Source organism: Zalophus californianus, chromosome 15, assembly GCF_009762305.2.
Source record: "Zalophus californianus isolate mZalCal1 chromosome 15, mZalCal1.pri.v2, whole genome shotgun sequence".
Lineage (NCBI taxonomy): Eukaryota > Metazoa > Chordata > Mammalia > Carnivora > Otariidae > Zalophus > Zalophus californianus.
This window is the reverse complement of record NC_045609.1, coordinates 62,178,800-62,203,570: the sequence shown is the minus strand read 5'-3', so window position 1 is coordinate 62,203,570 and position 24,771 is coordinate 62,178,800. Positions and strand designations below refer to the sequence as shown.

Sequence of the window (24,771 nt, the reverse complement as noted above, 5' to 3'; positions counted from 1 at the left end):
TATCCTGCTCTAGTTCCCCCCCTTTGAGGCTCTATACTCCCTCATGTAGGAGGAGAAATTTCCTTCCTTCCACATTTTGGATCTTGCAAACTTCAGTATCTTAGGTTTGACCAGACTTTGGGGACTGCAGAGGGAAAGGTAGAGTCTAGTCCAGGAGCAATGGGGGCACATTAAATCTTGTTCAGTTTTCCCCAATCATAGTGACTTGATTTCCTCACCATTCCCTAAGAAGTATGTACACCACTCCCAAATTAGCACTAATTTTACTCAGTGACAACACAGTCTCTCTCAGATATGATTTTTCCCCCCAGCATTATTTCGTTAAGGAGCTTTTGACTCCTTTCTGAATCCAGCTTGCAAGCATCATGATATTAGCTGGCACTATGTTAGTCAGCAAGAATAAAGTAAGCCAACTCCAAAATATCCTTCCTTAAAAAACTGGGGGTGGAGCTGGGAGTGCGTGAATAGGTCTCAGTTCCTGCTACAGACCTTCGATAAATGTTTGTTGAATTAAATATAATGGGCTTTCCTCTATGTGATGGGGACTCATGGATGGTCTTCGAATGGCGATTAAATTTCCATCCTGTGGCAATACAAGATTTAATTCCTCCAAACTTACATATTTCAAAAAGAGACCTCATACTTCGTAAGGGAAATAATCTTGGATGAAAGAAACGCACAATCGCTACTTAAATTTAAATCATTATTGTTCATAATACAACATCATTTTAACAGCTATTTCAATGCTCTGCCCATCAACTGATGCAGACAGAATAGTGCTGTCTGGAACGGTACCAATTTTGTCATTTTTAAAAGGGAGTGAAGAGGGGTGCCGGGTTGGCTCAGTCGGTAGAGCCTGCGACTCTTGATCTCAGGTTTGTAAGATCGAGCCCCACATTGGGTACAGAGATTACTTTACAAAACAAAATCTTAGAAAAAAATAAATAGGGGCGCCTGGGTGGCTCAGTCGTTGGGTGTCTGCCTTCGGCTCAGGTCATGATCCCAGAGTGCTGTTATGGAGCCCCGCATCGGGCTCCCTGCTCCACCCGAAGCCTGCTTCTCCCTCTCCCATTCCCCCTGCTTGTGTTCCCTCTCTCGCTCTGTCTCTCTCTGTCAAATAAATAAATAAAATCTTTTTAAAAAATAAATAAAATAAATAAAACAAAAGGGAGTAAAGAGAGTGTCAGTCTTCCAAAGGAAAAATTGGTGAGCTTCTTCTAAATATGACCCGCAAGCCCCGTCCGACGTGCAGAGCCGCTCAAGGGCACGCCCGCCCAGGTTTAGGTGAGGGGCAGTGAACCACATTTCCCAGCGGGCCTTGCAGGTTTGCCGCGCCTGCGCACTGGCAGCGTAGGCAGGTAGGCAGAACTCCCGCGCTATCCAGCCGCCGGGTCTCGTCTCCCCCGGTCTCTGCCCGCGGCATGGAGAGGGTCTCGGTGGCCGCGGGGAGCGCGGGCGCCGCCAAGGGCGAGGGAGCTGCAGCCATGCCGCCCCCGCCTGCGGTCTCCCCGCCTGCTCTCACCCCGGCACCCGCAGCGGGTGAGGAGGGCCCGCCGCCTTTGCCCGAGGCGGGGGCTCCAGGCTGCTCGGGCTCCCGGCCCCCAGAGTTGGAGCCCGAGCGCAGCCTGGGCCGCATGAGGGGCCGCTTCGAGGACGAGGACGACGAGTTGGAAGAGGATGAGGAGCTGGAGGAGGAAGAGGAGGAGGAGGAGGAAGAGATGAGCCACTTCTCGCTGAGGCTGGAGGGGGGTCGGCCGGACTCGGAGGACGAGGAGGAGGTATTTATAGCCGGTGCCGGACCACGCCGGCCGGGAGGGGCCTGAGTCGGGGACGAAGCGAGCCCTCCCCAGTAAGGGCCCGGCCGCGTCCCCAGCTCGTCGCTGCAGCTTTTGGCACTCGCGTCGACCTCCACCCCTCTCTCTCAACCTGCCTGGGCATGTGGCGCGGACTGGTCCGCGCCCGATTCCCTGCAGACTCTTTTTGTGAGCTTCCTGCCGATCACTTAGGCTCTTCAGGTCCGCCTCGATTATTTTGTAAATAATTATTAAATTATGCCAGGCGGGTAGGAGCCCAGAGTACAGTGCTCCTGCCTTCCAAGAGCTTACAGTCGGACAGGGAAACAGTCCATTTTTACAGGGTGTTCGGAGGTTGGTAAACCCTTCTCTATCTCATCAGTCTCTTAATTGGGAAAGTTTTTTTGTTCGTTTTTTAATGTGGTACATACTTTATCAAGTTGGTAACACCTAGCCAGTCAGAATTGATATATTAAACATAAACACCAGTATCTCTGGCAAGTTTGCCCATTTTGTAAGTAATTCATAAAGTAAGATGCCCCTCATAGGGCAATATGCAATGTATCCAAAAGAATGAGATCTTTTTGAAACATTGGTTTGTATTGTGTTATTGTAACTTTGAGCAGGATTTTGAAGGGTTGGAGGTACTGTAACATGTTTCCATGTTGCAAAGTAAATTACACATTGTTCATAATGAAATGTGGGGATTATGGTTTAAGAATTTGAGAAGGCAAGGACTTGTATTTTAAAACTATTTCCATTGCATTTTCAGCGCCTGATTAATCTCTCTGAGCTGACACCATACATCTTGTGTTCCATTTGCAAAGGTTACTTAATAGATGCAACTACCATTACGGAATGTCTTCATACGTGTAAGCATATACTTCACATTTCAAACTAATACATTCAATTTTTGAAATGTCTCTAAAGCATCCTAATTTAAACTTTTTTTTCAACAGTTTGTAAAAGCTGCATTGTAAGACATTTTTACTATAGCAACCGATGTCCAAAATGCAACATAGTAGTACATCAGACACAACCTCTTTATAACATAAGGTAAGAGAAATATATAAGTAAAATTTGTATTTTAAATACACTTTTTCTGAAAGCTTCTAGTTGTGTAGTTGGAAATAAACTCTTGACCTATTTCAAAAAGGGAACTACATATTCTCTAAAATACATATAGAACACTTACTGTGTACCAGGCGCTGTGATATCTGCTGGAGACAAAAGAAATAAAAAAGCACAGGCCTCTCTTTTTGAGGATTTTAATTCCATCGCTCAAGTTAATGAGACTAGTTTAGCCTTGTCATTTTGGGGTACTTTTTGAAAGTAATGCCTGAAACAACTGGCCTCTTTAGAAAAACCTGTGTATCATAGGTCATTGTGTTTTTCTTTTTGTTTGTTTTTTTTTTAATTTTCAGTTCATACTCCGTTTCCTAAGGGAAGAAAAATACTAAAAGTGGATTGCTTTCGTTTGTTCAGCAAATACTATAATGTTTTTACCCCTTTATAGAAAAATGCTTTGTAGATGATGCATAGAAGTTCAAAATACAGTCTCTGCAAGGGAACAAGACCAGTACACATGGAACAATTGAGCAAACCATTCAAGAGTCTATGATTACTTATAATTAATTACTTGAGGTTATCTCAGGTGAGAGCCAGTGCTACCTAAAAATAATTCACTTCTGAAAAAGGAGATATCCACTCCCAAGAGAAGACAGTTGCAAAGAGCATCATTCACTCTTCACTCTGTGCCAAAATGCATTTTGCTGAATTCTGAGGTATTCTCCATCCTTTCCTTTTATTAGGTTGGACCGACAATTACAAGACATAGTGTACAAATTAGTGATCAATCTAGAGGAAAGTAAGTTTGTTTTATTACATAGTTGTGAATCCCAGAATCTCTGCTGACTCTATTAGTTACATTTTAAGTGTAATTTAGTCTGTGTTTTATCATTTTTTAGGAGAAAAAAAGCAAATGCATGATTTCTATAAAGAAAGAGGTCTAGAAGTACCTAAACCTGGTAAGTTTGGGTGTATATCATAATGTATTTGTAGATTAAAGAATACTAACTTAATAAAATTTAATCCCTTTGAGGTTGTTTTTGGTGACAGTTGGTTATTTTATGATCAAAGAGAAAGATTATGAAGGAAGATATAGTATAATCCAATTTAATTATTTATAAAAATGAAAGAGTATAGGCTCTGGAGCTAGACTGTCTGAGTTTGACCCTAGCTCTGCCACTTTACTTTCTGTGTGACTTTGGCAAATTACTACAATGTCTCAATTTCCTCATCTATAAAGTAGGGATAATGGTAGCACTTCATAAAATTGTAGTAAGGATACATTGAGTAATACAAAGCACTTAAAACAGTGCCTGGAACATAGTAACTGTTCAGATAGTTTTTATGATGGTGGTAGTGTCACAGTATAGAAGTTAGATAAAATTTGTTTAAATCCTGGTTCTTCCACTTACTACATAATGCCTAATCTCACTTAAACAGTAATCTCAGTTTCTTTACAGTTTTAACTGTTAAAAAAAAAGAGTAGCAGTATACTTATGGGATTATGACAAGGATTAAACAAGAATGTGCATGTGCAATGCTGAGTATGAGCTCTGAACCCTGGCACACAGTAGTGCTTGTTAAAGATTACCTGTATCTGTTGTGTTATGATGAGCTCTCTCTGTGGCCCTGATAAACCAGCCACATATGTCTGCCTTCCATTGTGGAGTGGTCCCCAGGTGGAATTTCACTGGCTTTGACAGATTAATGTTATTAAAGAAAGGGAGATTGAGGGCTTTATGATCTTTGAAATAGTCAACGTAGTTATAATATGTGAGGTTATTTTTCAAAGATCTCAATTCATGAAATTTTTATTCTAACTCAACTTTTTTCTTTGGCTATTAAATAGCTGTTCCTCAGCCAGTCCCTTCGAGCAAAGGAAGATCTAAGAAAGTCTTAGAATCAGTGTTTCGTATTCCACCTGAACTTGATATGTCTTTATTACTAGAGTTCATTGGGTGAGTACCCTAAACCTCTGCCTCTTAACCTTAAAATAAAGAATTTGTTAAGTCGCAACAGTTACGAAATCATCTTGAACTCAGGTAAAATCAAGTTTTTCTGATATTCTTTTAAAAATTAATCATGAAATATTTAAGATTTAAAAAAAGGTCTAAAGAAATAGTACTACAACTGCTTGTATCACCATCATCTGGCTTAAGAAATAATCCATGCTAGCATGGCGGAAGCCCTTTGGCTACCTCTTCCTGTTCACCACCCCCCGTTTTCTTAGAGGTTAATAACAACTCTCCTAAAAGTAATGATTGCCATTCCCATGATTTTTAAAATATGTTTATCTCATGTATCAGTGCTTAAGTAATATGTAGAATTGCTTTTGTCCATTAAAAACTATATGGTATCACTGTAAGTGTCTTACATTTTTTTTTTTAATACAACTTGCTTTTTTCACTCAGCATTCTTTGATTCATCCATATGGAGTAGTTCATTCATTTTCACCATTGCCTGGTATTCCCTCAAAATCAACATACCATAATTTATCTTTCTTTGTACTGTTGAACAATTATCTTGTTTCCAATTTTTTTTGCTATTATAAACAATGTTGCCTTAAATATTTGTGTATATATCTCATATATACATAAATATTTGCATAGCTCATATATCTCATATATATATATATACAAGATAGTTCTCTAAGAGTATAAATTTGCTGAGTCTTAGCATATGTTTGTTTTTAACTTTACTTGGTTTTGCCAAATTGTTTTCTGAAGTAGTTGGATATCTTTCTAATTCATATAAATTGCTTCTTTCAAACATTGTGTGTAGCATATGGTGTACTCCATTATATTGCAACATTGTTAAACACTGTCATGATCACAGAGTTGGCATGCATCAAACTGCAGTTTTCAGAATACTTAAACAGTTTGCAGAATAAACTAAAATGCCTTTTTTGGAAAATAGAGACTTTCCATTTTATGTCACTGATGACTACTTTACTTTTTAGTTATTTCCTCCTTATAATTTTTGGTTGCCTATATCATTTATTAGTGTCTAGCTTGTGCTATGTTGTATTTATCTCTTTATGTAGTCACCCTATGTTCTCAGCTGATATTAAGGACCCCTAAGAGGCCAGAAACCGTTTCTCATGCCTACACAAATCCCATGTAGTAGTGCTTGACAATGAAATAAAAATCCCTTTGGAGGAATGAACAGAAACTAGGTAATACCAAACTTTAAACCAGTAATTTCTGATAGAATATGTTCCAATCTAAATGTCCAAAAGGGACCTGGTTAAATAATGGTATATAGCACATGAGTACGTGCTAATGTGATAGCGTATGTGCTAATGTGGAACAATCTCCAAAGTAAGAGAATATGTTGTACGTTCTCGTTAATTTATTTATATTAAAGAGAGTGGTAGAAAATATGTGCGTAGACACGTTTTTCATGCACAGACCATTCCTTAAAGGACATAGAAGAGGATTTTAATGGCCATTAGTTGCCTCTAAGAAAGGACAGCTGGAGTCTGAGTCCACGATGGAAAAGGTCTTACTTTTCATTGCATTTGAATTTTTACCATGTACCTTGATTTTTAATAAGTCTATTTAATTAAAATTTGAAAACGGAAAGGAATTTATATTCCTAAAAAATATTTTGGGGAAATGTGACATTTCCTACATTGCACAGCAAGAACTGATGATCAGGGTTTTTTTTTTATACATTTTTTGAAAAGTGGCAGGGATGCAAAGATAGCAAATATGTGATGGGTATGTCACTGTTACCTCTTCCTTTGCCCACTGCAGAAATCAATAATTAATCACAGCAGGCTTTCCTAATGAGTGAGACTTGACCATGGTACTCAGGGCAGTCATTACCACTTACCAAACTTATTACATTATTAGTACATTCCCTGCTATAGAAAAAAGAGCCCTCATGCTCTTTCCCTGCTGCCAGTTGCCAGGAGGCTGAGGCTCAGGTGGACTTGGTTCAGCTTCACCCAAAACCCACCACCATGGCCAAGGAAGGCATTGCTGCTGGAGGTGTAATGGACATTAATACTGCTTTACAAGAGGTGCTGAAGACTGCCCTCCTCCATGCTGGCCTAGCACGTGGAGTTTGTGAAGCTGCCAAACCTTAGATAAGCACTAAGCCCATCTTTGTATGCTTGCATCCAACTGTGATGAGCCTATGTATGTCAAGTTGATGGAGACCCTTTATGCTGAACACCAAATCAACCTAATTAAGGTTGATGACAGCAAGAAACTAGGGGAGTGGGTGGTCCTCTATAAAATTGACAGGGAAAACCCCTTAAGTGGTTGGTTGCAATTGTGTGGTGGTTAAGGACTGTAGCAAAGAGTCTCAGGCCAAGGATGTCATTGAGGAGTACTTCAAATGCAAGAAATGAACAACAACAAAACTTGGTTCTTGTTCTAAAAAAAGAAAAAAAGAGCCCTCACTTGGAATAAGGGATCTAGAATTAAATCCTAGCTTCTCTATTATCTAGTTTTGTAAACATTGACAAATTGCTTTTTGTTTTTTCATACGATGTTTATTAAGGTCCTGCTATATGTACCAGCACAGCATTCTGCTAGTTGTTGAGCATACAGTTTGAATAAGTAGGCCACGGCCTTTGCCCCTCATGGAACTTTTAGTTTTAACTTCTCAGAGCTTCAGCTTCCCTATCTGTAAAGAAAGAACTGAACCTTTTATGTGGATGATTATGATGAGTAGTTGAACTCATAATATAGCTCTTTATGTGTCGTCAACTAGTTGAGGGGAAGAAAGCTTCCAGGGTGGCAAGGAGTCCTTTTGAAAGAAAGCTTCCAGAGGCAAAGAATCCGTTTGAAGTCACCAGTCCGCAGAGTTCACTACATGGAAGAGCTTTTATATTACCACAGAAGTCAGGCTCCTGAGGGTAGCCTGTAGGCAGCTCTTTCATGGCAGGACCAGTGGCAGAGGAGTTTTAACCTGAGGCAAGTACAAAAGCCAATTTGGTCCAGCTTTTGAGCCCACTTAAGTTGGAGGAGCAAGAAAACTGAGGTAGGTTCAGCCTGTGAACAGTGATTTTTCAACCATTGGAATATGAAGTTAGATTTCCCCCCTAAATTGGGTATGTGTGTTTAGTGATCTTTAGATATTCTTGTATTTTTCCTTTTTGTTCTTCAGTTTCTGTGTGTAAAGTAGAAGATGAAAAAAAGAAAGAACTTCAGACAAGCAGTATAGTGAGTACAGAAAGCGTAGACTTTGAAGAGTCTCAGTAAGTCCAGGTATAGAACCCTTGGGATGTAGCTGAACTCCTCTCATCATCAGTTTCTGTATTGCTGAGTTGGGGATTATAATAGCAACTAACAGGATTGTCCTAAGTATCAATTTATGGTATTCCTACCATGTCTAAACTATTAGCAGTATATGAATATTGAAATAATGCAGGGTCATTCAAAAATAAAAGTTAAAGTAGTCTGTGGTGCTGTCATTTGTACATGTGCTAGTGAGGAAAATGGACTCACATAACATAAGTGTGATACAGCAAAAATTTCATGCAATCTTAAACTCAGTAGCATTTAGTGAACCATGGAGGTAATATCCAACTGTATGCTGTATTAATCCAACTAGAGTATTATGTTCAACTCTGGGCACTACATTTTCAGAGAGATGTTGGTAAGCCGAGGTGTAACCAGAATAATAAAAGGTTTGAAAAACCATATCATATGTGGTAAGGGAAGGAACAAAAATATTCTGAAAAAGAGAAAACAATCATAAGCCCCTAAGTTCATTTCAAATCTTCAGAGGGTTATCGTATAAAAGAAAGTTTGAGTCTAGTTCACAAGAGTACCGAAAGGCAAAACTAGGACTAGTTGGGTGTAAGTTACAGGGAGAAACATATTTGCTTCAGTGCAAGCAAGCAATTCTAACAATGTTGCCCACAAATGGAATGAACTGACTTATCAAATAAGAAGCTCTCTATCTCTTTAGGTGCCTAAGCAGAAGCCAAATGACCACACATCGTGGATTCTATAGAGATAATTCTTGTAACACATAGGGTATTTTATTTTACAACTCTAAGCTTATATATCTTAGGTTCCTATTATGTCCATATATTTATAACATTTATATTAATGTAATATTTATAATATAGCTTATATGTTATATTTTAATATATTTCTCTACTTGTATTATAAGAATATTCTGTAGATGATGCAGTTGTGATCTGGCCTACTCTTTACAATATAATAAGGAAGAAAGAACGTTGGTTTTGATGCTAGGTACACCTGAGTTTAAAGCTTTATCACTTAATAGCTCTGTGACCTTAAGCAAGTTATTAAACCTCTCTGAGCTTAATTTTCCTCATCTATATAAGGGGAATATTAATACCTGATAGCAGGGCTATTGTGAGGACTGAATGAAAAACATGCATCCTATGTGAAGACCTAATATAATGCCTGGCACATAGTAGATGCCCAACAAAAATTAGTGACCCTTGTCTCCTCATGATATAAACATAATTGATTTAATCAAGAAATCTCTCTGTACTTCAAGGTGAAGGGCAAACTGAGTAAGTCATGCCCATTATGCTATAAGTAAAACAACAGGAAATCTAGCAGCCTTCTTGTAAGAAATCTATCTTGTAAGCGTTACTATAAAGAAGAAAACACATTAATTATGATAAAAGTTTTACTTTAAATTGGGAAATGTTAGAATGCTACATGTGGGGGAAATCTAAATATTAAGGATATAGTTTTAACTCCTACAAGTATACAAAGTAGTGTAAAGTAGTGGCTGACACTGCCTTTGCCTTACCAGTAGGTGGCAGAAATGACAACTACATTATTTATTTCATAAAGGGCTAGGTGATGGTGTTTTAAAATTAAATTGATGTTCCTCAAATATTTATATTCATGTTATTTTTCTGTGTTATATGATTTAACGTATAGTTTAAAATGTTGATTAATTTTGCTTTCGTTTTTCAGTGCTAATGAAGGCACGGGACATTTTAAGGTATTTTATTTTTATTTACTTCACAGGAAGACCCTGTAGTACACAACTAAAGAGTCAGATTAGCAATCATGTGGAGATCGTTTTCAATTACGCAGAGTTTTATAAATAAAAGTAGAAATGTGAAGTACATTCAGTAATGCTCTCATAGTAAGTTTATAAGAAAAGAGTTATTAAGTAGGGATTTGTTATTAATTCAGGACAGTGGTCTAAGGAAACAAGTGAGAAATTTTTAAAACTCTAAAACCAAATACTGTGATAATTTGGTGACTTTAAAAAATATTTCAAAACATTTTTTGCATAGTTTGGCATTCAGAGTTAAATATGAGCTTAAATTTTTATTTGCATGTAACATTTTGGGCTCAAGGTAAACCTGCCCTAACTTGTGGCTTCAAACATTTACTGAAATTTTAGAGGTAAGAATGAAGTCCTTTGTTAATGTACCTAAGTTAAGAGTTGCCTTAAAGGCTCTCTTATCACAGGTCCCATTGTACACAGTGTTGTTCCTATAGTATGAGTCATTAAGGAAGAGGTAACTTTTCCTTCTTTTTTTTTTGAAAAGGTAACTTTTTAAAAAGGGCTAAATCAGGCCTTATAGTTACTTGGGACTGTAAATATACAGGAAATAGCTGACTTTGATCTGTTTAGGTTTTTAGTGACTTTTTCAAAGTCTGTACTAATACTTGGATGGATTATACCTGGTTGGGTATACTGTTTTGTGAATATATTGGCTTAGAGACATGAATTGAAGCATAGGAATAGGTGGGTACTTCTGTGGATGAAGTATACTGTAGGTGTTTCCCAGAGATCAGTGTGATGGGGGGAATACAGTGTTAAGTTCAGTAACTTTGAATTTCTTCTAAGTTGTAAAATACCAGATTTATGGGGATTAGGGAGTTCTTTCCTAGTAGTATGGTGGCTGGGAAAGTGGCATATGAGTTTCTGTATGGGACAAGTACAGTGTCATATGCTCCTAGAGTTTGCCGAGGATGTTTGTCCAATGACCTGTAGTAGCCACACAAATCAACAGAGTATAAAAACTTCATGAAGAAAGAACTAGACATTAAGTTGAAATATTAGCCTTTTGCTTCCACAAAAGCACATATGGACCTAGAATATTTATGTAGTTCCAGTTGTCACACATTAGAAAAATATGATGACAATACCACCTGTGAAGTATTCTTACCAAAACAAATGTGCAGCTGATCACACTCCTAGATTTAATTACTAATTTACAAGAAATTCAGGGGCAAAGGAACATGTTAAATGACACCTTAGGAATATAATAAGCCAAATCTAAGACAGTGGAAAGCTACAGCACAAACAATTGTGTCTCTCCAGAATAAAAGGGAGGGGTGAAGAGGAAACATAGATAGAACGTATTAATTAAAAGAGACTCAAAGGACATAACTAACTACAATGTATGGAGTTTATTTGGATTTGATTTGAAAAATAAACATTTATGAGAGAATAACCCCCAATTGAAATAACCCAAATATCACATCAACTGGTAAATGGATAAACAATATGATATAGCCACACAGTGGAGTATTATTTGGCAATAAAAGGGAGTGGGTACTGATAAATGCTACAACATGGATGAATTTTGAGAATATTATGTTAAATGAAAGAAACCAGGCACCAAAGGACCACATAATGTGTGATTCCATTTATGTGAAATGTCTAGAGCAGAGAAATTCATAGAAGCAGAAAATCTATATAGATTGGTGGTTGCCAGAGTCTCAGGGGAGAGGGGGAAATTGGGAGTGACTGCTAATTGGTGTGGGGTTTCTTTTTGGGTGATGAAGATGTTCTGAAATTAGATAGTGGTGATGAGTTGCACAACCCTGTTTAAATAAACTAAAAATCTTTGAATTGTATACTTTAAAATAGTGAATTTAATGATACATGAATTATATCCCAATAAAGCTGTTGAATTTTTAAAAAGTAACTAAGCCGGGGCGCCTGGGTGGCTCAGATGGTTAAGCGTCTGCCTTCGGCTCAGGTCATGATCCTGGGGTCCTGGGATCGAGCCCCACATCGGGCTCCCTGCTAGGCAGGGAGCCTGCTTCTCCCTCTGCCTCTGCCTCTCTCTCTCTCTCTGACTCTCATGAATAAATAAATAAAACATTTAAAAAAAGTAATAAATAAAAAGTAACTAAGCCAAGATCCAATGGGAACTTTGAATAGAAGTATTGTTTGTAATATATTTAGTGTATGTATTTTGAAAGTACAAAAATACATCTGGTAAAAATAATACATGTAAGAATTCGAATTCATAGTTTGAGTTCATATTTGGTTATTATATTTTTTTCACAAAATCTTTGTTTTATTTTTATTCTCTCTTTAATGACAGCCCTAAAAACAATAAAATCATTTCCTGCTGGGTGAGAAAATTGAGACAATTGGTGAAATTTGAACATTTACTAGAAATTTTCTGATATTAAGGAATTTTAAAGTATGATAATGGCGTCATGTTTTTAAAAAGATCTCTTATCTTTTAGGGATACATACTGAAGTGTTTACAAATGAAATATGTCTGGGGTTTGCTCCAAAACAAATCTGGGAATGGGGGCCAGGAAGTAGTTGCAGTGGGAAATGGGTGTGGTATATTTAAAACAAAATTGGCCTTGAGATGATAAAGCTAGGTGATAGGCATATAGGAGTTTGATTTATACTGTTCTCCGATAGTTTTGAGACATTAAGTTTTCAGTTTTAATTGATGATACAGGTGTTAATTTGAAGGTCTTATACCTGTGAGAGATGATGAACCTCTTTCAGAAACAAATAATCCTGTTAATGCTGCATTTTGTGACTATTTTTACTTTGCTAAAACTGTCTTATACTTTCTTAGTTAATAGATTGGCAATCTTACTGTTTTTCTTTTTATTCTGTGATTTTAACGGAGTTCTAGTTATAGCTTTTGGTATTATAGCTCAGTATTCTCTGCTACTTAAAAAAGCTGTTTTTATATCTTATCTTTGAGTTTAAGTATGTCCGTCTAGGTGATGCCTGGTTGTTAAACTTTTTACCGTGTAGACCTGTAGCATGAAAGTCATAAACCCTTTTTGCTACATTCAATTTCACAGTGTTTCACTAGGCAGTAATAAAGTCCAGATAATTTTTCCCAGGAGTCATTTTCTTTTTAACTTTTAATTACAAAAAAAAAATTTTTTTTTAAGGGAAAAAGCACATGTGGGCAAGGGGGAAGGGGTAGAGGGAGAATCCTAAGCAGGCCCCAGGAGCTTGATCTCATGACCCTGAGATCATGATCCGAGCCAAAATCAAGTTGGATGCTTAAACTGACTGAGCCACCCAGGCACCTCATTAATTATGAAAATTTTCAAACATAGTGAAAAGTAGAACCTCCCTGTGTCCATCACCCAGCTTTACCAATTAACTAGTGACCAATTTAATTTCTTCTCTCCCTCCACTTCCCTTCTAGTATTATTCTGAAATAAATCCCCAGCATTTTGCCACTTCATTTGTAAATATTTCAGTATTCTTAAAAGATGAGTCTCTTTTTAATGACCATGTATCATACCAAAAAAAAAAGTTACAAAAGTATCAGTGTCATGAAAGATAATAAAGTGGCAGAGCTGTTCTAGATTAAAGGAGATTACAGAAACATGACAACAAAATGCATTGTGTGAGCCTTCATGACATAAAACAATTTTTAAAGGATATTAGTAGGACAGTTTATAAAAGAATTTGGACTATTTAGGAAATTAATGTTAAATTGCTTAAATATTCTGTATATTTCCTGTTAATTATATTGTAGTATATTGTATATAAGAGAATCCCTTTATTCTGAGGCGATAACTGCTAATATGTTTAGGGGTAAAATATCTGTCTGCCAATCTCATGTGGTCCAACAAAACATTAGCATGCACATATACATACATACATATAAATTAGAAGAGATAAAGTGAATATAGCAATATATTAACAGTTTGTAAACTAGGTGACAGCTATCTGGGTCTTCCTGGTACTTACAACTTTGTAAGTTAGTCATTTTTCAAAAGGTTGGGGATGGTAAATGAAAAAGAAATTAATGATTTCTTACTGTAAAATATCTACTCAGTGTTCAGATTTTTAATTGTCTCAATCATAGTGGGTGTTTTTTCTCTCTCTTTTTTCTTTAACACTTTAAATGAGGATCCAGATAAAGTTCACACAGTTGATATATCTTCAAATCTATGGTTTTCCTTTTCTTTTTTCTTTCAATTCATTGTTGATGAAACTGAGTCATTTGTCCTATAGTTTTCTACAGATTGGGTTTTAATGTTGCATTGCCATAGTATAATTTAGCATGTATTTCTGTCTTCTGTATTTCCCATAAACTGGTAGTTAAGTCTGAGTGTTGATAAGACAGGCTTGATTTGAAGGGAGCAAGACTACTTCATAGGTGGTGGTTCTTTCCATCTAGAGGCACATGATGTCTGGTTGTCTGGGCCTCTTTATAATGTTAGCAGCCACTGGTGCTCAGTGGCTAAACCCATTAACTTAGTACGGTTTGGAAAATGATGTTATCATTCCTTTTTTTTTTTTTTAAGATTTTATTTTTAAGTAATCTCTACACCCAATGTGGGGCTTGAACTTACAACTCCATGATCAAGAGTCGCATGCTCTACCAACAGAGCCAGCCAGGTGCCCCTATCATTCTTTCTCTTATTAGCTGAAATACTTCTATAAAGAGAAACTTCTCTTTGTCTGTTTGGTTAGCCAGTGGTAGTTTATATAGGAATAGCAGGATAAATGCTTGATTCTTTCCCTTCACTTACCAAGTTCAAAGTAATGAGTTGGTTCATTAGCATACTCCAGTCATGACCAAATAGGTTTTGTTGTTTTTGTTTTTACTTTAATATGAACTCATGAATTTAAACATATTTGTGATTTAAACCCATTTCATCGAGCCCTGCATCAGGCTCCCTGCTCAGCGGGGAGCCTGCTTCTCCCTCTCCTCCTGGCTCATGCTCTCTGTCGCTATCTCTGTCTCTTTCTCTCTCAAATAAATAAAAAATCTTTTAAAAAATTACTTCTAAAAAAATAAATAAGCCCATTTCAGTTATTTTCTTTATTGATGTTCAAATTGTCCTTCATAGGTATCATAGTCTGTGATATTTTCTTGCTATCTGATATGACAAGATGTTCCATGCTCAGCTTGTACATTTTTTGTCCCCCAGACATGGAATTAGTCCTTTCTCCAAGGTGTCCTAGATCCTTTTGGTAGTTCTTAAAAATCAAAATCTGGCTACCAAGGGTTCATCTAGCTACTGGGTTCATTAACTGTTTCTAGGCCTCTTCAGTTGACAGAGATATGAATTTTTTCAAGGTAAAATGTAATTATGAGTTGATAGCATCTTTTTTAAAAGCTCTTTTTAGTGGTATGCATTATCTAAAGCAAGAAAATAACCAAATATCTTATAAATTTCGCTACAGATCTTAAACTAGCTTATTCAGCTTTCTTATCAAATTGACCTTTTGTGTTACAGATGGCAGGGAAGACTGCTGTGTTTAATTTCAAAAAAGTGTAATTCTGTGGATTTCTTTTTTCCTATTTATTTGCAGATGGTAGGTGGCTATTAGATGTAGCAGAAAAAATGAATTGACTGTGTAGGTAAGAACTGGTTTTTGAGCTTTAAATGAAAAAACAAAAAAACCAAAAACAAATTGTTTTCTTAAAAACTGGATGTGAATTATATGGGGGGAAATCCAGTTAACTTGTGAACCTGGGGCATGAGGACTAGGGTTAGCCACCCTAGCTTTGAAAGCCAAGACCAGTTTTTTTCTTTCAGGTGTTGGCACATGTCCTAATTCTGTTCCGGATGATCTAAACAGTACAGTATTTATAACTTTAGCTAAGTTGGATTAATTTTAATGAACACCTGGGGTAAGGTGCTCACCAAGAATTTAGAAATAAGGGAGATTGGACTGTCCTCTGCTGGCATACCTGGGGTAAGCCCAGGAAATTCACCTTCAGAAATGCACTGGTTGCCAGACAGGCATAGCTAGATGATTCAGAATAGCAGCTTCTTAAGGCACTTAACAGGATTCTCATGCTCGTCAGTCATTGCCCCCTACGGTGAGGTATTTTCTTATGGTCTGTACCTGTGGGATGGCTGTACCTCCTCCTCAGTGAGACTGCCTTAGTTTTGTGAGATGAATCCTGTACCTACCTTAAAAGAACATGAAACTTTGCCATTTTTGTCTAGGTTATATCAGTATCCCATGGTGACTATTAGGCCCTCTATAAGAGTCCAGTTCTTTCACATTAAGAGTAAAATGGTCACAATACGCCAGTAGTAACTATGTGCCAGGAATTAATAGGTATCCACGTGCATTAACTCACTTTCCTCTTGATAAACCTATGAGGTGTAATAGGTGCTGTTATCTCTTTTACAAATGGGGACGGAAAGGTTCAGCAACTTGCCTAAAGACTTATAGCTAGAAAATGGCAGAACCCCAAGACCTATAGCCAAGCAGTCTGTTTCTGGAGTACCTGCACTTAACACTTAGGCTACCTGCTCCACTGTGGTAATAAGAGAGAGCTTTATTGTAAGGAAAGATCTTAAGAGAACAAACTACAGGTAGGAAAGCTGAGCACTGTTACATGGAACAAGTCTAGGTCCTCTGGTAGTCATTCTGGGCTCCCTCTCAGGGTTGAAAAACACTGCTCATGTTTTCCTAAAAGGTACCCTTTTAGTTCTGATTACCTCAGCTTTTCATTTGTCTTAGAGAGTAGCCTCCTTAAAATTGCCTCAGAGACAAGAGTAGCTGGCTAAGTGTTAGTTTCTGCTTTAAAACCCCGAGGCCTCTCCACCTATCACCTTCGACCATTGGATCAGATTCCAGCCATATTTGTCTGGATGTTAATCTTTTTATTTTTCTACTTAAAAAGGAAAACCCTTTATTATGGAAAATTTTGCACTCATACAAAAGTAGATAGAGTAGTAAAATGAATGCCTGTGTACACAACTCAGCTTCAGTAATTATAAACTGATGGCCAATCTCATTTCATCTGTATCTTCACCACTTCTCATAATTTTAAAGCAAATCCCAGACTATGTATCATTTTTATCAGTAAATAATTAAATTTATTTCTAAAAGATAAGGACTTTTTACAAATATAATAATGATACTACAGTTTTAAAAATGAATGGTAATTCCTTAATCAAATAGCACATGCTATTTAAATTTCCTAGATTATCTCATGAAAATTGTTCTATAGGTTTGTTTAAATCAGGACCCAAATAAGATCCATACATTGTAATTGGTTAACATATCTCTTATTTATATTCCTTACATCTCTTTTAGTTTAGAAGTTCATCCTCCATCTTGTTCTTTTTTTTTTTTCCTTGCAGTTTTTTTGTTGAAGAAACTAGATTGTTTTAGACATAATTTAGTCTTAGGTATTCTTTCTCTGTCAATAAATTTTACTCTAAGTTTTATTTTTGGTGAGGTATTAAAATAAACCAGTAAGCCTTTCTATTAAAAAGTTATTGATGTGCTTTTCAGAGAGGGGAAGCTAAGCAAAAATTCTTTTTCTTTTCCTTGATAGGTAAATTAGCTCAAATTTCATAGTTTTTCTCATAAATCTGTTGAACATCTTTGCTGTAAAATTTGCTTTTTGACTTACATGTTTTATGCATATTTGTTCTGAAAATATTTATTTGTGTTTGTTTATGTAGCCCTTGGAGAAGAAGTTTGTCCGAGTTTCAGGAGAAGCAACTATTGGGCATGTAGAAAAATTCCTCAGAAGAAAAATGGGTCTTGATCCAGCTTGTCAGGTAGAGTACATGTGTGTAAAAGGACAGATGAAGTTGTGAGATCACCTTTAGTATTTTGAAGAACTGTCTCCGGATTTTATGCCGTGGCTTTTGTTTTATGATATGTAGATATTGTAAATGTTCATTAAATATTGGTACACAGTGATTCCAGCCCCACTTGAATCACATTTGACTTACTGTCTGCTTCTCGCTGCCACTGATGACCACCAAGTGTCAGAGAAGAGCTGAAGATATATGAGCCTCAGTTCCTCTCTTTGGTTTTAAAAATGAATGGTAATTCCTTAATCAAATAGGCATGTGCTATTTAAATTTCCTAGTAGCGTAGCCTAGTGGCATAACAAATTATCTCTCATCCATCCACTTCTCTTCAGAGGACATCTTTGCATTTATAACAAGCTGGCTCCAAGACACCTAGAAAAGTGAAATAGCTATCTAGCAGGAGCCCTGTTTGTTTTTGTTTTTTTTTTAAGATTTTATTTATTTATTTGACAGAGACAGCGAGAGAGGGAACACAAGCAGGGGAGTGGGAGAGGGAGAAGCAGGCTCCCCGCTGAGCAGGGAGCCTGATGTGGGGCTTGATCCCAGGACCCTGGGATCATGCCCTGAGCTGAAGGCAGACGCTTAATGACTGAGCCACCCAGGTGCCCCACCCTATTTGGTTTTTGAGCATTGGAAAATATCTCCCATTCTAGCTGTGTAATTTGTTCTTTTTATAAGGTGGAAACTCAAACCTCATGTATATGAACGTAACTTAGAATGTGAGCCAGTAACAATGCACATTTATATAGTTTTCCTTTTTTATTACTTAAATTTTTTTTTTTTTAAAGATTTATTTATTTGAGAGAGCGAGAATGGGAGAGAGAGTACATGAGAGGGGAGAGGGTCAGAGGGAGAAGCAGGCTCCTCGCCGAGCAGGGAGCCCGATGCAGGACTCGATCCCGGGACTCCAGGATCATGACCTGAGCCGAAGGCAGTCGCTTAACCAACTGAGCCACCCAGGCGCCCTATTACTTAAATTTTAAAGGGGTTTTTGTTATTCTCCATCATGTGTAAAATTTCATAAAATAATTTTTATTTAAAACACCTATTTGCTGTTAATTAAACTAACTGATATTTTAAAGCTGGCTGAAAGTTGGGTAGTGTTTTTAGTAGTGGTATTTGTAGGTACTAAATAAATGTCTAATCCAGAGAAATGTAACTTCTCTTACTGAGTTTGACATAATGCTGGCTGTATCTCATGACAACTAAAAACTGGAATGACTTACCTGTAACTTCGTAGCCATAGCTTACTTGAGGTTATTCTTCCTCTTTTGGTTAGAAATAGGTAGCTGCTTAGAGACCTCTGGACAAAGAATTGTGAGTGATCCCATAACAGTCTGTTATTTCTAAAAACAAGTCAGAAGACTTGCACCTGATTATATAGAATAACTAAGAAGTGCCACCCAAGAGGGCTTTCTTAGGATATAGATTATTTCCTCTGTGGCTAGATACTGATCAGAACACAATTAGCATTTATAAGTTTTACATTGGTGTTTTAAGAAATGTGGTTGTGGGGCACCTGGGTGGCTTAGTTAGTTGAGTGTCTGACTCTTGATTTTGGCCCAGGTCACGATCTCAGGGTTGTGAAATGGAGCCCCACATCGGGCTCCCTGCTCAGCAGGGATCCTGCTTCTCCCTCTGCCTGCCACTCCCCCTGCTTGCGTGCACGCTCCCTCTCTCTCTCTGTCAAATAAATAAATAAATAAATCTTTAAAAAAAATAAACATTTAAAAAAAGAAGAAAAAGAAATGTGGTTGCCAAATTGGCTTTACTGTGTAAAAATGTGGGTTTTTTTTTTCATGTCATAGAATTCAAGGCTTTTAGCATTTTGAAATAAAATTATATAAAATCTGTTTCAACATTTAATTTTCTCTGTCAGTTCTTGGTTCTCTAGGTAAATATTTCTTTCCTATTCAGGTAATATATAGCTGGTAACACTCAAATTACTGTTTCACCAAAGTATTGAAATAATGGAACAGAATTATCAAGTATGCAGATATTGTGACTAAAATTGTTTAGACCTTCTAAATCCAAGAGAGAATAAACAAGAGTTACTTCCAATATGAGCAGAACATTGAACTAGTTAACCGTTAATCAAAATAAAATGCTTGGCCAACCCAGTCACTTGAGCCTGCTACGCTGACCTTCTTTAAACTAGTTAATCCTAAGTAAGGAAATGTGTGCTTTGTTTACAGATATGTGACCTTCATTTATGGTTATTGACTAGCAGGAATGGATGAGACTACAGGACTGTTAAATGCTAAACTACCTTTTAAAGTTACTTGTGGCATTTCAAAATAAAAAAGGAAGACAATTCTGAAAGATAATAAAATATAGATCGTGTATTCTTAAGAAATTTAAGTTAATTCAAAATTAGAAATCAATAATTGTCTGAATAGATTGCATCACCTAGAGACCTCAGTGCCTCTGGATTCATGGTTGAGTTAGTGGTGTTTTGAACTAGTTTATGCCTTATTTTTATTTTGTTTTTTCTTGTGTTCCTTTGTACATTGTTTTGTCTTAGATCTTACTTTGCTTTTATGAAATGAGACTTAGAAAATAAACAGCATATTGATCACTAAAAAATCTTTATATAAAAGAAGTGATACTAGATTTTGTTGTTAATCCTACCATAATTAATTCTATCTTAAAAGATAGGTTATATTTATTATTATTTACTTAGTATGTGACTTTAACCTTACTATTAAATTGTTTCCAAATCAATTTTTGAACAGACTCTAATGTATCATATTGTATATCCCTACCATTTGCTTATTACCTTTTGATATTAAATTGAGCATCTGTGTACTTAGCCGTAAGAGTACCACCCAGGGACTCGGTTGTGTGGGAAAGATATACAGTACAACAACGGAATGACAGTAGGATGTGGTGAGTGCAACAAGAGCACAAGAATGAATGATTTAACTCTGCAGGAGTTAAAGAATGGACTTGAAGAGTATCGGATAGGAATTTACCAGACAAAAAAGAACTTTCTATCAAAGAAAAGAACAAGTGTGGCACTAGCTCATACAGTGAAAAATCCTATCTTGGAATCTGTAGTGTGATCTTGCTTGTAAAAAAAAATTACAGGTTTTAAAAATAAATAAATAAAAAGACACAGGTTTTTCTTGCCTTAAGACTACCCTCACATTCTGATTTCTGCTCTGAGATTCAGAAATATTATAGCTATCCTTTCTATCTGAGACTTAATACTACAGAGTGTAGAAAGATTGTACAGAAAAAGAGTTAATAAAGCCAGCTTGAGGCTTCTGTCTTTAGAAGGGCCTGCTTACAAGGTTAGCCCTTGCCTAGCATCTAGGAACTTGGCCCGCAAAAAGTTTCCTACAATAATAGGAAAAGTCCCCTAACTGATAAGGGTGTTACACTGTGCCTAGACTGTACAAACAGTGGGTCTGTGATGAATACCAGCTTTCCTTCTGGGAGTCTGGAATTTACTAGTTGATAGACAGAGAATGCCAACATGAACAGCCCTCAGTAAAAATCTGTACTCCAGGCTTCAAATAGGCTTCCCTGGGTAGAAATATTGTACAAGTTGGCCGCATTGACAGTGCTAGGAAAAGGAATACTGTGGGTATATCTTTTCCTAAACTGAGGTTTGGGGGGTGTGCATAGGAAGCTTGTACATGAATTTGTCCAGACTTCACCTACATCTTTGCCTTACTGATCTGGCCATGTATCCTTGCTGTTTTGTGAGTCCATCTAGCAAATTACCAAAAATATGGGTCATGTTTGTGGGAACTTCAGAGATCTGACTGTTTGAATGTGGTAATTTATGAAATATTTACAGTCAGGTGACTTTTAAAAATCAGTATGTAAAACTGGAAGCAATTTAAATGTGTATCAAGGGAATGGGTATATAAAGTATGATATATTCATATAATGTAACACTGTGTAGCTATTTTTTTTTAAAGATTTTATTTATTTATTTGAGAGAGAAAGAGAGTACAAGCCAGGAGGCAAGGCAGAGGGAGAAGCAAACTCCCCACTGAGCAGGGAACCTGGGATCATGACCTGAGCCAAAGGCAGATGGCTTAACTGACTGAGCCACCCATGTGCCCCCACTATGTAGCTATTAAAAAGAGAGCTAACTATGTACTTCAAAGATGACCATGGTATATTAAGGTTTTTTTGTTTTGTTTTTTTAAATAAGTTGTAGAACAATTTATGTGGTATAATCCCATATTTAAAAATCGAAACAAAAAACCTACATGGACACATAGCATCTAGGGCCATACACATCAAAATGTGGGTAACTGGCCAACTTCTGGGGGTTAAGATTAAGTTGAAAAATAGAGTAACCAGGGGTGCCTGGGTGACTCAGTCGTAAGCTTCTGCCTTCGGCTCAGGTCATGATCCCAGGGTCCTGGGATCTAGCCCCGCATCGGGCTCCCTGCTCCGCGGGAAGCCTGCTTCTCCCTCTCCCACTCCGCCCTGCTTGTGTTCCCTCTCTAGCTGTGTCTCTGTCAAATAAATAAATAAAATCTTAAAAAAAAATAGTAACTAAACCATAAATGTATATCATGTGGTGAAGCTCATGAAGAGTGATGGTCCCTGGATTGCTGAATACTAAATCAAAACATAGTAATGGTTTCCAAATTCTTTAATTTTTCACGGACCTAAGTTCTGTGCTCAAGCTACACTATCATTGCTTTTAAGTCATTTTGCAAACAAGTATTGCTCTGCCAATTTTGAAACTAGTAAGTGTGAAACACAAGTTGGTACTAATTGGAATTTATGAATTATGATATAGCATGGGTGTTGACAGACTGTGACCCATGGGTCAAATCTAGCCTGCCATCTGTTTTTATAAATAAAATTTCATTGAACACAGCCATACTAAGGCTGTTTTCATGCTATAGTGGCAGATCGAGTAGATATGACAGAGATCCTATGGCCTACAAAGCCAAAATATTTATTATCTAGCCTTTTATAGAAAATGTTTGCCAACCCCTGACACGCACTTGGGCTTTAGAGAAAGATAGACCTGGGTTTAGATCTGGACTTTGCTAGTTACTAGCTTTGTGACCTTAGGAAAGTTAAATGTCTTTACCTCTTAAGTATTCCTTTCTGTAAAGTGGGAATTATAATACCTAGCTCATAAGAATGAAGATTAGGTGAGATCACATATATCAAATATGTAGTATATAACATATGGTATACATAGTAGCTTCTCAGTGAAATGCAATTGCTTTCACTATTCTTCCCCATCCCTGCTTAAGGTTTTAGGAAGATTAACATGTTGGCAGTGTGTGGGATTTTTAGAGTAAACAGAATTTGAAAGTAGGAAATCTGGTTAGGAGGTGGTGTGGTTTCTGCTTTAACCCTCCTCGGGGCAGCGGCTGAAAGGATGACATGAACTCTAAGAAGTATTATGATAAAGCGCCATAAGACTTGGTAACTGATTGCATGTAAGAAGAAAGGGAAAGGAGAAATAAGAGTCAGGCGATATTCTATTCTGGGTTAGAGGACAAGGAGAAATGTCATGCCATAAACTAAAGAGGGACATTAGGAGATCTAGCCAATGAAAGGATAATAAGATGTCAAGGACCTGACCCCATTTTAAGGCAATAGGAAACGAGCACTCATTGCAAGACAAAGAAAGATTGAAGATTTGCATTTTTGTCTTAGGAAATAAGTATACCGGAATCTTATTACCATATAGTATATAACTATACAACATCACTATTTCTAGAGCATCCAGTGTAAAAGTAGATTTATCTTAGAGCTTTGATATTACTAAAGGACTAAAACGATCCTAAGATGTTTCATCCATAAAATAGTTCCCTTAAGGGGGGTGGGGGGATGGGTTAGCATGGTGGTGGGTATTAAGGGGGGCACGTTCTGCGTGGAGCACTGGGTGTTATGCAGAAACAATGAATCATGGAACACTACATCAAGAACTAATAATGTAATGTATGGTGATTAACATAACAATAAAAAATTTAAAAAAAAAAGAAAAAAATAGTTCCCTTAGCGTGTACTTTAAGGGTTAGACTCTCCATTGTTGGAAAATGAGATATTCCTTATAAGAGAATTACTCAAAATAACTAGAGATTACCTTTTTAAGTATTATATTTCCTTTTAATCATTTTATCATGAACTTTAAAAAAATGTACCTTCCTGTGCCACCTTTATGCTGAATATATCAAATGTGATTTTACTTGTTCTCAGCAATTCAAGGAAATCATTTTGAGTATCTGCTATACTATGCTGTTGTCCTGCAATGTCTTCTAATGCTCCTTCCACTTTATTTCTGTAGCAGGTTTCTAAAATCTGTCTTGAGAGTGTTTTATCAGTCTAAAATAAAATAGCAAAGTCTAGCCTGGAAATAATTACATTGGTTTTTCCTAATTTTTTCATATGGTTTTTTTTTTTTAAGATTTTATTTATTTATTTGAGAGAGAGAGAATGAGAGATAGAAAGCACAAGAGGGAAGAGGGTCAGAGGGAGAAAGCAGACTCCCTGCTAAGCAGGAAGCCCGATGTGGGACTCGATCCCGGGACTCCAGGATCATGACCTGAGCCGAAGGCAGTCGCCTAACCAACTGAGCCACCCAGGCGCCCCCATATGGTTTTTTGAAGCAAGAAAGCAATTTGATACTCTTATTTGCCCATAGGTAGATATCATCTGTGGTGATCACTTGTTGGAGCAGTATCAAACTCTAAGGGAAATTCGACGTGCTATTGGTGATGCAGCAATGCAGGTAAGTCTTAGAGTTTATCATGCTTATGCCTGACAGGGAAGTTATTTAATGAAAGAAATGTTATCAGTATTACTTGGACTATAAATAGTAAAGTTAATATTTATCAAATGCTTCTTCTGTGTCAGGCACTTTTCTAAACAGTTTATATGGTTTAGCTCTTTTATTCCTCATATTTCTATCTTTTTGTGTGGACATATTTTTATCTCTCTTTGGTGTACATCTAGGAGTGGGAATCACTGGGTCATATGGTAACTCTGTGTTTAACCTTTCGAGGAACTATTAAGACTGTTTCCAAAACAACATCACCATTTTATAATCCCACCAGCAGTGTATATGGGTTCCAATTTCCCTAGATCCTTGCCAACACTTACTATTTTTTTTTTTATTAAAGTCATCCTATTGGGTGTGC

At 37.0% G+C, this 24,771-nt stretch overlaps 1 protein-coding gene across 3 annotated transcripts in view; it reads left to right on the top strand.

The window, feature by feature from the left end:
- Positions 1 to 1,363: 1,363 nt before the first annotated feature.
- Positions 1,364 to 24,771, top strand: part of PCGF6 (polycomb group ring finger 6) — a 32,107-nt gene continuing 8,699 nt past the window's right edge. The window contains exons 1-9 of one of the 3 annotated variants that reach the window (XM_027596934.1): positions 1,364 to 1,778; positions 2,566 to 2,665; positions 2,753 to 2,849; positions 3,605 to 3,660; positions 3,761 to 3,820; positions 4,711 to 4,819; positions 9,785 to 9,812; positions 17,501 to 17,599; positions 24,276 to 24,362. In XM_027596934.1, coding sequence (XP_027452735.1) covers positions 1,422 to 1,778; positions 2,566 to 2,665; positions 2,753 to 2,849; positions 3,605 to 3,660; positions 3,761 to 3,820; positions 4,711 to 4,819; positions 9,785 to 9,812; positions 17,501 to 17,599; positions 24,276 to 24,362 — 993 coding nt within the window. In that variant the 5' untranslated portion in view covers positions 1,364 to 1,421. The remainder of the gene's footprint in view (positions 1,779 to 2,565; positions 2,666 to 2,752; positions 2,850 to 3,604; positions 3,661 to 3,760; positions 3,821 to 4,710; positions 4,820 to 9,784; positions 9,813 to 17,500; positions 17,600 to 24,275; positions 24,363 to 24,771) is intronic. The other 2 variants (XM_027596936.1, XM_027596935.1) reach the window with 2 other exon arrangements.